Here is a 12,321-nt window from a genome sequence, read left to right as displayed (position 1 = left end):
CCAGGGTTGTAAATTCTCTTTTTAACTTTCCCCTCTTCAGAGGCCTTGGAGCTGAGCCTCCCTCGGGAAAAGGGAAGAATGTAGGGTGCACCTCGCCCCCTTGCCTCAGCTTGCCTGAGCACAGCTGGGATAGGAGCAAGTGGAGAGAGGGAGTGGGCTGCCAGGGAAGGGGGGGCGCAGAAATGCAATATGCAACATTCTTCCCAGCTCTAGTGAGAGCGAACAGGAGAGACCAGAGAAAAGAACAGAAATGGGACCACCTGTTGGCCTCCCCACCTCCTGACTCCACCTCCCTCCCCACACTCACCTAACTAGGTGGAGGCCAGGCAGAGGCGATCCTGAGCAGGAAGTAGGAGGAAATCCAAGACTCCCAAGGGGGAATGGCCAATCGATGACTTCTTATCCTTCTTGGTTCTTGAGCTAGCTCATTGCACAGATATACAACCCACGTGGCAAGAGAATGGATTCAAGTTGTCAAATCATATTTTTATCCTATTAAAGCTTGATTGTAAAACCTTTATATAACATCTTATCCATAAGTGATACATGATAATTGGAGACATTTGAGAAAATACAAACCGAAGGACAAAAATGTAAATCATTTATTAGCTACCCCACCATCTGGAAATGCCATGGTTACCATTTTCATAGATGGCTTTCCCATCATTTTATTTATTTTATTTTATTTTATTTTTTTAAAGATTTTATTTATTTGACAGCGAGAGAGGGAACACAAGCAGCGGGAGTGGGAGAGGGAGAAGCAGGCATCCCGCTGAGCAGGGAGCCCGATGCGGGGCTCGATCCCAGGACCCTGGGATCATGACCTGAGCCGAAGGCAGACGCTTAATGACTGAGCCACCCAGGCGCCCCCTTTCCCATCATTTTAAAATGTAATTTATATACAAAAATGTAATTGCAGCATGCATGCTGTTTAGTTAACCACCACCACTCTCAACTGGCTGCCCACAGCTTTCCAATGTCAGTAAATATTCTTCTCCTGTTCTCACCATGCAGAATACAGTGGGTATGCCCTAATTTATGTAACTGATCCCTTACTCTTATATTAGGTTGTTTCCAACTTTTACTATTATAAATAGCACAGTAATGAACATCTTCGAAATGAATTCTGAGGTCCTATAAATTCTCAGAAGGGGGAATCAAAAGCTGAATCAAAAGCATGCACATTTTGAAGGATAAGTTTTGCCAAATGACCCCCCCACCTGGGCCTCGGTTGAATGTGCAGAATTTCGGCCCTCCACAAGGGTGTCCTTTTCCCACCCACTAGTGCATGGCCCCCATTTGTGTTTCTTAATAAAACGTAAGGTGGATGCTCTTATATAGGAGAGGAATGTTCCTTTCAAGGGAAACATAAATTTCCTTTAGTCTCCTTAATAATACTGCGCCAAAGGCATTTACAAGTTTCTACAGGTCATTCTACGCTTTTTTGGAGACATGCTTCTTCTGGAGGAACTTGAAAATTCTGACTGGTGATAAGAGTTTAAAATAAGAGGCCTGTTGGGCAGACACCTATAGCAGAGTTGTTCTGGTATTATCGGCCAGTTGGCAGGGCTATTTGGCTGGACTCATCCAGGATGCTGAGTATAGTTCTTGTTTGGACCAGGTCAATTTATAAAGTCATTTTTGTTTTTACAAAGTGTGTTTCCCAAGCTCACGGGTGTCTTTTGGTTCACTCTCACCAGAATGGCTCATCATCTTGGCCTCCCTCCTGGCCTTGGCTTTGATTCTTGCTGTTTGCATTGCTGTCAATAGTCGAAGAAGGTAAGGGGATGCACCTCGGGGTCTTTGCTTTGAAAGGACATCACTTAAACGTGGGCTCCATGAACTTCCAGAGTGTAGCCCCTGGAACCAGCAGCCTCGACATGCTGGGAACTTGTTAAAAATGCAGAATCTCAGGCCCTACCCAGATCTCTTATATCAGAGTCTGTGTTTTGACAAGATCCCGGGGACTCGTGTGTGTAGTACAGCTTAAGAATCCCTGCTCTGGCACATTCTTTAGATAAAAGAGACACTGTGATTATTTGGACCATCACTTTTAGGTAGTGTTGAATCTTTCGAAGTCCTTAAATTCTTCAGGGTTAAACCCATGGAGACACTATCTGATGAAAGTTATAAAATATCTCACCCAGAAGGCATAAAATTGTGTACTCATTCATTGATCAAACAGCATTTAGTAAGTGCACTCACAATGCGCAAAAACACTGTATAAAGATCTAGGAATTGGTCATCCCCGTTAGCCTGTCTGTGGCCTATGGAACCTTCTAGAACCCTTACCTAAAGTAGGCCTTAGGTTTCTGTGGGGGTTTTTTGTAATGATACTATTTTGTATTTTCTGGAAACTGTATTTGAAAGGATTCAGGTTATTGCTTAGGAAGAGCTGCCCGACAGTAAGGCCTATGAAATGATGAAGAATTTTCCTTGCAAAAGTCTGAATAAAGACAGTCAAACAGCGTATGGGCTGTTTTCATATCCTCAGGGGTCCCTCTCTCTCCTCACCTCAACCAAGGCCTGCCACGTTGAAGTTATTTAAATAGTACATGTACCTGCCTGATCTGTGACCAGGCTCCAGACATAATATACAACCTAAGTGGAAGGAAGGAAAAACCTCATTCTAGCAACATGAATTTTGACAGCGCACTCCAAAGTGTGAGTCTAAATTTCCTGTTCAAGATGCTCTAAAGGTGCACTGTTTTCTTCTGAGCCCATGCAGAGGAGCGTTCCACCCTTTATAAATGTTCCTGGAGCTTGCTTCCAACAAGATAAAAGAATCGTATTTCCAAGGAGGGCTCCCTTTATTGTATCACTAGATCATCTGACGGTCCAGATGAGGCCCCTTGGTTGGGGGAAGACCCGGAGAACATGCTAGAATCTTTCTTGTTGGCTTTTGGAAAGCAACGGCTAATTCTATGGCCACGTGCAGTGAATATGCGGCATCTCTGGTTATCTGAGGAAACTAGATGATGTCACTTTACGCTGGTACAAGTTAATAAAAGTGCTATATTAAAGCCAAATAACTGTTGTTACCTGTACCTTTGAGAGAATAATAAAAAAAAATTACACATGATAGCCAACTGTGTAAGGAACAAAAACTAGGAAAAGAAATCAGAAAGACCTTCTAGGAGGTTCCTATGACTAAATGGAAAGAGATTTTGTTTGCCGAATTTAAATAACGCGACTTGAGGGAGCCTTTACAAAGCGTCTTTATACTTTCCCTCAGCCTTCTTGTTTTCTCTTAGATTACTTTTGCTCAATTAAAGATGAATTTGCTATTGTTGGAAATGAGTCCCTTTGTTCCAGGGCCTAGACTGCACCCCTTCTGCTCACATATACAGTCCATAAGCTTTGCACACGTCGCCATAGAAACGTTGGCCCCGGATGCTGGCAGTGGGGCCGATTCCTCCGAGAAGCCTCTCAGCTGTCCCCCAGAGCAGCTGGAGTCTGTTCCTCGGGGCTGGTTAGCTCACATGGCGCTCCCCAGCCTGTCAGCCGCAGAAAGGGGCCCCTCGTCCCAAGACCAGCCATCACCCTAGCAACAGGCAAACAGGGACACGCGGGATCCAGCACAGCGAGTATCTCACCGGGAAAGTAGCTGCTTGGATGCCGTAAATTACTATGTCCTGATTTGATCATCTAAAACAGATTTGCCACGCAGCTAATGGGTGGTTAACGGCTCCACGGGCCCCTTAACGTGCCCTGCGTTTCTAAAGCCGCAAGCCCATTTCCAATCCTCTTAAAAGGCTGGGCATTTTTGCTTTGAACATTACATTTTAGAGAGATCCAGAATCCTATTTGCATCAAAGAAAGTTTGGTGGAAAATAAGGACCCATGGCAGGCTTCCATTTCTCCAGCAAACATCTTTTGAGTGGCAAGGAAGAAAAGATCAAACATGGAAAGGGTGCCATCCCAGCCCAGAAGAACCTTGAGGTTTAGCAGCAACGTTGACTTGTTGGATTTGAGTCAGACGATCTTTACTGAGAACATACTCTGTGCCAGGCACTGGTGTATGAACTTTGGTTAAAAGACGAAAGAGAAAAGCAGTCACTGAAGTTGACGTGCAAGGCTTGACCACGGGCTTCCAGGACAAACTGACCTGTGCGTCATGCATCATAAAGATGCCAGTGGAGTGGTCCTATTATTTCTTTAGCTTTTCCCATCCCCGTCATGCCCATGTCATCTTACCTTGCTGTTCATAACCAGGTCCTTGAATTTCAGCTTTCCAGTGGAAATCCTACTTCATTCCATTTCCTTAAGAGCAGACAATTGTCTTAGGAGTCAGTTGGGTTGGTAGGTATCGGATGAGGCCCAAGAGGGGTTAGGTGCCCTTCCCCTAAAGAATTGATCTGATTTGTATGAAGAGGAGAAAAAAAAAATGTGAGGACCTTATGAGAGAAGGTTTCACAAAGCTGGAATGATTCAAGGATGTCACCCTACTGGCCATGCAGAAAAGGCCTTCACCAGCTGTCAGTCTCATGGGAATAATCGTGTGATGCACCCCCCCTCCCCCCCGCTAGGGTAGTCATCCCCCCTCTGCTTGGTAGGTCCCCTCTGTAAAGCTCCATGATTTAGAAATGCCTTCCTTCTCTTCAGCTACAGTCAAGCTCACTGTGATCTATCTTCACCCAACCTTGTTCTGTCCTCTAGAACAAAGCTGTCCAATAGAACTTTCAGCAATGATGGAAATGTTCTACGTCAGCACTAACACAAAACCTTTGTGGCTCCCAAGCACTTGAAATGTGGCAAGGTTGACTGAGGAGGTGACTTTTTAACTTTGTTCAGTTTTAATGGGCTTAAATCTAAGTAGCCACCTGCGGCTAGTGGCTACCCTGTTGGGTGACACAGCTCCAACACAACACAAAATAAATCTCTAAATATCTTTAAGGAGTGTCAGGTGGAAGAGACAGAAGACTGGTTGTTGAGTTACTCCCCCAAGTCTTTCAAGATAAATTCCTCCATGCCCTAAATGTGTGCTACCTGGTTTCTCACCCCCTCCAGCCTGCCCACCCTCTCCTGGTGAGACCCCACTATGGCTCCTCCCGTATCACGTGGTCACTGCTCAGCTGATTGATGCCTGAGATTTAAGGAGAAAGGAGGTGAAGATGGGATGCAGTTTGCTGGAGATCTCTGACCTTTGGAGTCAGAAAGTCTCAGTTGCAGATACTCTGTTTATTGCCGTAACTAGTCGTGTAGCCTCAGATGATACCCTTGACTTCTTGGACTCAGGCTCTGGTTTTACATAATGAAGAGGTTGGCTGGGCAACCTCTGAAGTCCCCTTGCTCTTGTGTTCTCTCGTGTTCTTTCTGAAAGTTCTATAACTAAAAAGAATGAAAAAAATTAGAACTTGTCTTTTAAAAGTAGTTAGTAATGCTTCTGAGTTGGTGACTACGGGGAGGTTCGGGGAGATTGGTGCTCTCACAGAGGCAGGGGATCTCCACACCCTTTCCTCGGCCCTTGCCCTGTGCATCTCTTTCATCAGGCTGTTCCTGGGTTATGTCTTTTTGTAATAAACCGGTGATGTAGTATGTAAAAAAAAAAAAAAAGTAATTATTAATGCCTGGAGCAACAAATATTGGACTAGTTGTTCATGAGAATCATCCTGTCCTCCTGAAGAAACTTAGATAGCAGAGACACAGAAATCCAAAGGGAAATGGGGGCAGGACAAACCCAAGCACCATATTTCTGAGCCCTACGGGTTCAATGTTATCCACTTTTTAAATCAGCTTTTTTTAGACTAAATAACATGAGTCCCTAGCCCCCACCCATGCACCAACATTTTTTATGATTATTAATCACTTTCCTACAATGTAGTCATTCAACTTCTAAGCCATCCATTAGGTTGGCAAATGGGAATTGCTTTAATAAGACCCCTCCCCTCCAAAGAACACCTGAGATATCCATTTGAGAATTTGAAAAAATACAAGCAGACTTCCGCCTTCAGCCTTCTGGGCCATCTTCATAGTAAATATAATGACTAGGTGGAGGCAGTCAGAAGACAAGCAAATCCCAAACTCATATGGCTCTGGTTCAATGAACAACTAGAGCCAGTGTTTCTCGAACATTTACTGTGCTCTGGATTCTGTCCTAGGTGCTTCTCCAAGGCCTTGGCTGCCCCATCCCATTGAGTAAGAGCAACAAGTAGTAACAACAATAGACTCATGTGTCAGTGCTGGGCTGTGTTTCAAGGGCTTTCCACAATCCTGTGGGATTGGTACTCTTACTGGCTTGATTTTATGGATAAGAAACCTGAGAGTCGGAGAGGTTAAATGAGTTGCCCCATGCCACACAACAATAAGTTCTCAAAACCAAGCCTTCGCAGCCCCTACCCTTGTTTATGTGGACTGCGCCCATTGTCCCAGCCCCACAGACTTGCTCCAAAGTTCAAGCAAACTTCCCTCCGCCCCTCGTCAAGCATCATGCCAGAGGAGACAGGATCTACCTCCTGTTGAGGAGGTATAATTTCTGTTTCCCCAAATAAGAGATTAAAGTTTATGGCCTTGGCAATTCTAGAGGGAATGGCCCATAAGCATGAATAATAGAGGCTTTGTCTCTACAACTCCAAATATCCAGCGGCAAAGTGCACAATTCCGACTTTACACTGTTTCCAAATCTCCAGATGGTTGGCAGCATGAATAGAGCTGGGCAGAGCCCAGGCTTCTGGTCATAAAGGCATAGATTTGAATATTGTCTCTGTCTGTCTTACTAGCTATGTGACCTCAAGCTAGTTATTAAACGTTCCCGGACCCCAGTTTCCACTGCTGTATAGCTAGAAAAGCAGCTGCATCGCAGGGTTTTTGTGCAGATTTCATGAAATTATACGTAAAGTGCCTGGCGTTCAGGAGGTGTCCAATAAATGCTAGCCCGTTTCCCCTCTTCCCCCACCCTCCCCCTCCTTGTTGCCCCGTGAGGTTCTGCAGCTTTGCTACCGTTAAGCAACCTGACTTCTAGATGTGCAGCAGTAGGCCTGTGACCGGACAGAGGAAGTATTGCATCAGGCTGGGTGGGGGGAGGCAGGGACACCATCAAGGTCATGCTCTTCCATAGAAGACCTCCTGCGTTCGAATCTTGAGCAATGTTACTGAGAACCCTTGCAGTAACAGTGAATAGCTTTCCTTATGTAGTTAAGCCTCCTACATCCAGGGTTATATGGAAGTTACCCAATGTTAACTGATGAAAATCAATACGACCTTACACATCTAGAATAATGTTTCATTTTTCTCCGTCCATGCAGTCAGAACCCTGATAAGGCCAACAAAGTATCCACTGGGAGAGGAAGTAATGGGACTTGGTCGAATACACAAATCAGAATGATTTATAGTCATCATGTTCATGGTTTATCTAAGTCTACAGGAACAGCTAAAGTGCCTAAAAAAGGCAAACATTGCCATCTCTTAGGTTGAGGAAGGAGAATTAGAACTTAGGAGTCAGACACCAAAGGGCTTGAATCTCAATTCTTTTATTACTTGCTGAATAACTGGGGCAACTTACTGAATTTTCAGAGCGTAAGGCTCTCTTCACCTGCAATAGGGGGACAGTGCTGGCCCTGGCATCCCAGAGTTGTGACCACAGATGCTCAAACTCAGCTGTGCATCAGAACCCCCTTGAGGGCTTATTAAACCACAGATATTAAACCCACTACTAGCCTTCTCCGACTCGGTACATCTGGGGTCAGGCTGAGAATGTGCATTTCTAACAAGTTCATAGGTGATGCTTTTGCTGCTGGTTCAGGGACTCACTTTGGATGGTTAACCATCAGTCAGATGAAACATGCTCCGTCAGACCATCCAAATCTGTCGTGATGATGTTGACAGTGGTGACGACAATGAGGATGATTTGAGTCATCAGAGCACCTTCTCATGTGCTTTTTTAAAATCATTAGGTGTGGGCAGAAGAAGAAGCTGGTGATCAACAATGGCAACGGAACAGTGGGGGACCGGAAGCCAAGCAGAATCAACGGAGAGGCCAGCAAGTCTCAGGAGATGGTGCACTTGGTGAACAAGGAGCCCTCAGAGACTCCAGATCAGTATATGACAGCCGACGAGACGCGGAACTTGCAGAATGTGGACATGAAGATTGGGGTGTAACACCCACGCCGTGGTGACCTTGGAGAGAAACGGCAGTTGGAGACATAACCATGATAAGGAGCTGGGACACTTCACAGATGCAATGTGCTACTGATTGTTTCATTGGGGATCTTTTTTTAGTATAAAATTTTCTACTCCTTTTTGTTTTTTGCGTTTTATTTTTTAAAGTCAGGTCCAGTTTATAAAAACAGCATTGCTTTCTGAAATGAGGGCCCAAATGATAACCTGCAAGAATTTGACTGCTCCAGTTCCCACCTAGAAGCCTCCACCCCTGAGGGCATGCTCTGGATGGCTTCTAACAAAAGCCACAAATACATCTTCCTGATCCCCGACCTTCCCTCCACTCCCCTTCCCAGGCAACAGTGGCCAGCTAAGGACATGCCCGAGGGCTAAGAGGGATTGGTCTCTGGGGAGGATATTTGAATGGGTCCACATCCCTCCCCTCCTCCTGCAGCCCAATCCCTGGGCATTTCTTTCCAGTGGGGTATGGGATCAGAATGTACTGGTTACACATCCCCTTCTACAGACCCCCTGGAAATTTTTCACATGCTTCTGGGAAATACCCAAAAGGTGAAGCTATTTATCTGTAGGAAGGTATTTATCTGTGTTTTTGAAATATTAAACCCTGGAGGTCCTTTGATCAGTATGATTTTTTTTTTTTTTTTGGTTACTTTGTCAGAGGCATAAAGGGTTTAAGCTGATTCATAATAAACATCTGTACTTCTTCCACCTTAACCCTTTGTGCTGTGATCCTTCAGGTTTTTTTTCACCAGCAAGGTCTGGTTCCCAAAAACTCATCAGGAAGATGTGAGAAAGCCCTCCTTGAAAGTCCATCTCAGAGCCACTAAGCCCCCCGCCACTGTTCAGGCTCACTCAACCAAATCTCAAAGAGAATCAAGGAAGACAGCGCTGTGCTATCTCTGGGGCTCCAGAGCTTTCTCCTGTCCTAGCACCAGAATTGTGAGGGGAGGAACCTCAGCTGCTTTTATGTGAGAATGGCCACCAGTTCTCTGCCCTGAACGGCTGTGAAAAGTCACATTACATTGCATGACCTACCATTTGTGACACCCCATTTATAGACACTGACCCTGCGAAGTGATGTCCAAAAACAATATGGAAGTACCTTTTGACCTCTTGTAATGAAAAGAGAAGCCAAGGGAAATGAAAGAGAGCATAGACAGTAGCAAACTGATTGCCACAGGTTGGGGAAGGGGGAGGCAGCTGTGTAGATCCTATTTGAGTATTTTTATGACTGTATTTGTTTATACTTTAGCAAGCCAGCTGTCCCTGACATAGTTGCTACTCAGGGTATGTTAAGTGCCTGGGAAGTCCCTCAGAAGGTTACAGGGCTTTCCACCCTTGGAATCTTAGCACCAGATAGGCAGGTTTATGACCAAATAAGAGAATAATGGCTTTATCCCTTGCTTGGCAAGTCCTTGGTCTTTATTCATTAGTTCAGAAGTCCCATTGGTCCTGAAACTTCCAAAGATGATTTGTAATAGAAGAAATTGAATCTATAAACTAAGGACTCCTATTAAATGAGACTGCTCTCCTTATGCCCATAAAAAGTCATCTGTTGCCTAAACTGATAGGTTTAACTGGTGATGTTGCTAAGACCAGAGAGAGAGAGAGAGAGAAAGAAGAAGAAGGAGGAGGAAGAGAAGGGGGAGGAGGAGGAAGAAAAGAAAAAGAAGAGGAGGAGGAGAAGAAAATAGGTCCCACATTAGTCAGGGCTGGGCTTATACATGGGGCGATTATGAAGGATCTATTTTTAAAAGAGAGGCCCACTTTCTGCACTCATTTCCAACTTCTGTTCTCCCCTATCCACCCTCATAACCTCCTCCCAATTATGATCTTTGAAAACTTCCTTCTCTTCTGTGAACTTCATTGGCCAGTTCCATACCCAGCTGTCTGATTTTCTTTTTATTTTCAAGCGGAAAGAAAAGAAATGGACATCTAGTCACTCCGTTTCATAGCCACTATGTCCAAGTGCTCCCTGCTTTCCAAGAGCTTTCCTGGTCTGCTGCAGACACGCTCACTCCGGCTCTTTAGCCACTCCAGGATCCAGTTCATGAGGGCTATGCCAGGCTCTATTCTGAGATTTTCTTCAGGGTCATGGATAGTCTTACAAGTCTCACAGCTAGGGATGGTTTTCCTTTTCTAGAGATTTCCAATAAATAGGCTGAGATAGGTGATTGTTTTCTATTTTTAGAATTTAATACAATCTTTACTTTTATTACTGTTGTAGTCCCTCACTTGGATATGCCTCTGTGTTCTCAGATAGGAATGAGAGAGGTCCAGAGCTTCCAGCCCTTGGATGCAATACCCCTCCAATATTGCCCAGAGTTCATGGAATAGGATGTATTCTCTCCCATTTGAAATAATGGCATAGAGAGCTTAAGATGCAATTTTTCCTACAATTGTAAATCTTTTGTGTCTCCTGAGGGCTGCCTTTAAATTAGCACTGGGTGAAAATAAAATGGGACAAGAGACTCCTTCATATCAATATTTTGTAGATTCTAGCCTGGCAGAATGGAATTCTCAAGCAGAACCTCTCAAAGTTTTATATTGAGATCATGATGCCAAGAACTGATTCCCTAGCCAATGTTCATTCAATACTGGTACAGCAGAGGAGTGGGAGAAAGGAATCTCTGACTTCTCTAGAAATGTCAAGTGTACTTAAGAATAAGAATAACGTGGTCCATTTACCTTTATGTCATAGGTATGCCTTTCTATAAATCACTTATGTTGAGTTTTCAAAGAATAGCTCATTGTTCAGCATGTACAGTAACCATAGTTACTTTGATTTGTCACAGCACACCCTTCCTCTGATTTTTGTATATTTATTGATGGCCCAGTAGTAACGAGGAAAGTATGATATGTATATTGCCCAGTTGAAAGCACTTATTGGAAAATACCAAAATGCCACTATTAAAAGGCTAAAGGAAACTGACTCTGGAGTCTCTGATTTAAAGGGAATGGAAGTCTGGGAGGGGCTGAGCTGCAATGATCTGGCTGGCTGAGTAATTTAGAACCACAAGGTTAAAGTTTGTGAAGTGACTGAAACTTTACACTCACTTTTTCTAAAAAAAAAAAAAAAAAAATCACATGGACTTCTACCACTTGAGGGTCTTCTTTGGGAGAAAGTTTAATTTTATGTAGTAAGTGGTCCACATAGCTCAAACTAAGTAAGATATCTTGAAGTGTTAGTTCTTTAAAAGCTGAGTACTACTCCTGGACTTCCAGGCAAAGAGAGAAGAGTGAACATACTCACCTCCATTCTTTCATGCAGGCCTCTGAAAAGACAATAAAGAGATATTCCAAAAAGGTGTAAACCAAGGGGATCAAAGAGAATGGAAGAAGAGACAATAGGAACAAAAATTTGAAGCTGGAGAGTGACAGTTCATTGGTAACTGAGCAAATCTGGAGAAGCTGAATCTTAAGCCAGCAGCAGGGAAGTTGAGACAGGTCAGTTGCATTTGTGAAGCAGAACCCGCACCAAAGGCTCAGAAATTGGTAGCATTAGCTACCTCTGGGATGTGCTGGAGGAGATGGGGATAAAATTAGGAGGATGGCTTTGAAGTCTATTTAAGATGTAGTTAGAACCCCAGATCTCCTTCTTCACTCCAAGTAGCTGAGTGACTGTTCTTTCCCAATCCCAACCAATGACCATTCTCTGAAGAGGGCAAAACAGAGAGTTTCTGAGGGGCAACAAGGCATATCCGGCTGACATTAGAAATATCAAACCGAGAAGTGAAAACATGCATAAGGAAAGTTGAGACTCCCTTGCCTTCTCCGCCTAGCTTGGTTTCCAGAATGCCAGCAGCCAAGCATGTATCCGTCAAGCAGAAGTTCAGTCTTTCTGGGGAATCTGATAAGTCTGAGAGAAAACTCTGAAGATACATGAGCATTCCCCCAAGGAAATGGCCCAGCAAAGCAAGCTGCAGTGAAGATCACATCTCAAGCCCTGCCAGGCACACAGGGCTCTTAGCTTCCTGTAGCTCCCTCTTACACATCAGAAGTAGAGATGATTCACAGAGAAGAAAACTTTTAAAAACATCATTAATAACCTCCTTAAGGTAAGAGGAGATCATTTATCAGTGGAACAAGAGCACAATGCTAGCATAAAAAGGAACATTGAGGGAATGCCTACAAAAAAGGAGCTCTTTAAAATTCAAACTCTAGGGGTGCCTGAGTGGCTCAGTCAGTTAAACGTCTATCTTC

The 12,321-nt window shown here is 44.2% G+C and overlaps 1 protein-coding gene and 1 long non-coding RNA gene across 28 annotated transcripts in view; one reads left to right on the top strand and one right to left on the bottom strand.

Moving 5' to 3' along the window:
* Positions 1-11,050, top strand: part of CD44 (CD44 molecule (IN blood group)) — an 87,607-nt gene extending 76,557 nt beyond the window's left edge. For 26 of the 27 annotated variants that reach the window (XM_081798328.1, XM_081798327.1, XM_081798334.1 and 23 more), the window contains 2 exons: positions 1,701-1,779; positions 7,893-11,050. In XM_081798328.1, coding sequence (XP_081654454.1) covers positions 1,701-1,779; positions 7,893-8,097 — 284 coding nt within the window. In that variant the 3' untranslated portion in view covers positions 8,098-11,050. The remainder of the gene's footprint in view (positions 1-1,700; positions 1,780-7,892) is intronic. The other variant, XM_081798341.1, reaches the window with a different exon arrangement.
* Positions 3,484-7,897, bottom strand: LOC145716151 (uncharacterized). The gene is made up of 3 exons (XR_014138593.1): positions 7,750-7,897; positions 5,145-5,331; positions 3,484-4,358 (listed from the first exon to the last, which is right to left on the bottom strand). It is a non-coding gene; the product is annotated as an uncharacterized LOC145716151 (long non-coding RNA).
* Positions 11,051-12,321: the final 1,271 nt, after the last annotated feature.

The sequence above is a fragment of the Leptonychotes weddellii genome, chromosome 11 (genome assembly GCF_054177405.1).
Source record: "Leptonychotes weddellii isolate Sample4059 chromosome 11, ASM5417740v2, whole genome shotgun sequence".
Taxonomy (NCBI): Eukaryota; Metazoa; Chordata; class Mammalia; order Carnivora; family Phocidae; genus Leptonychotes; species Leptonychotes weddellii.
Note: the sequence above shows the minus strand (reverse complement) of the source record. Positions and strands in the feature narration are given on the sequence as shown.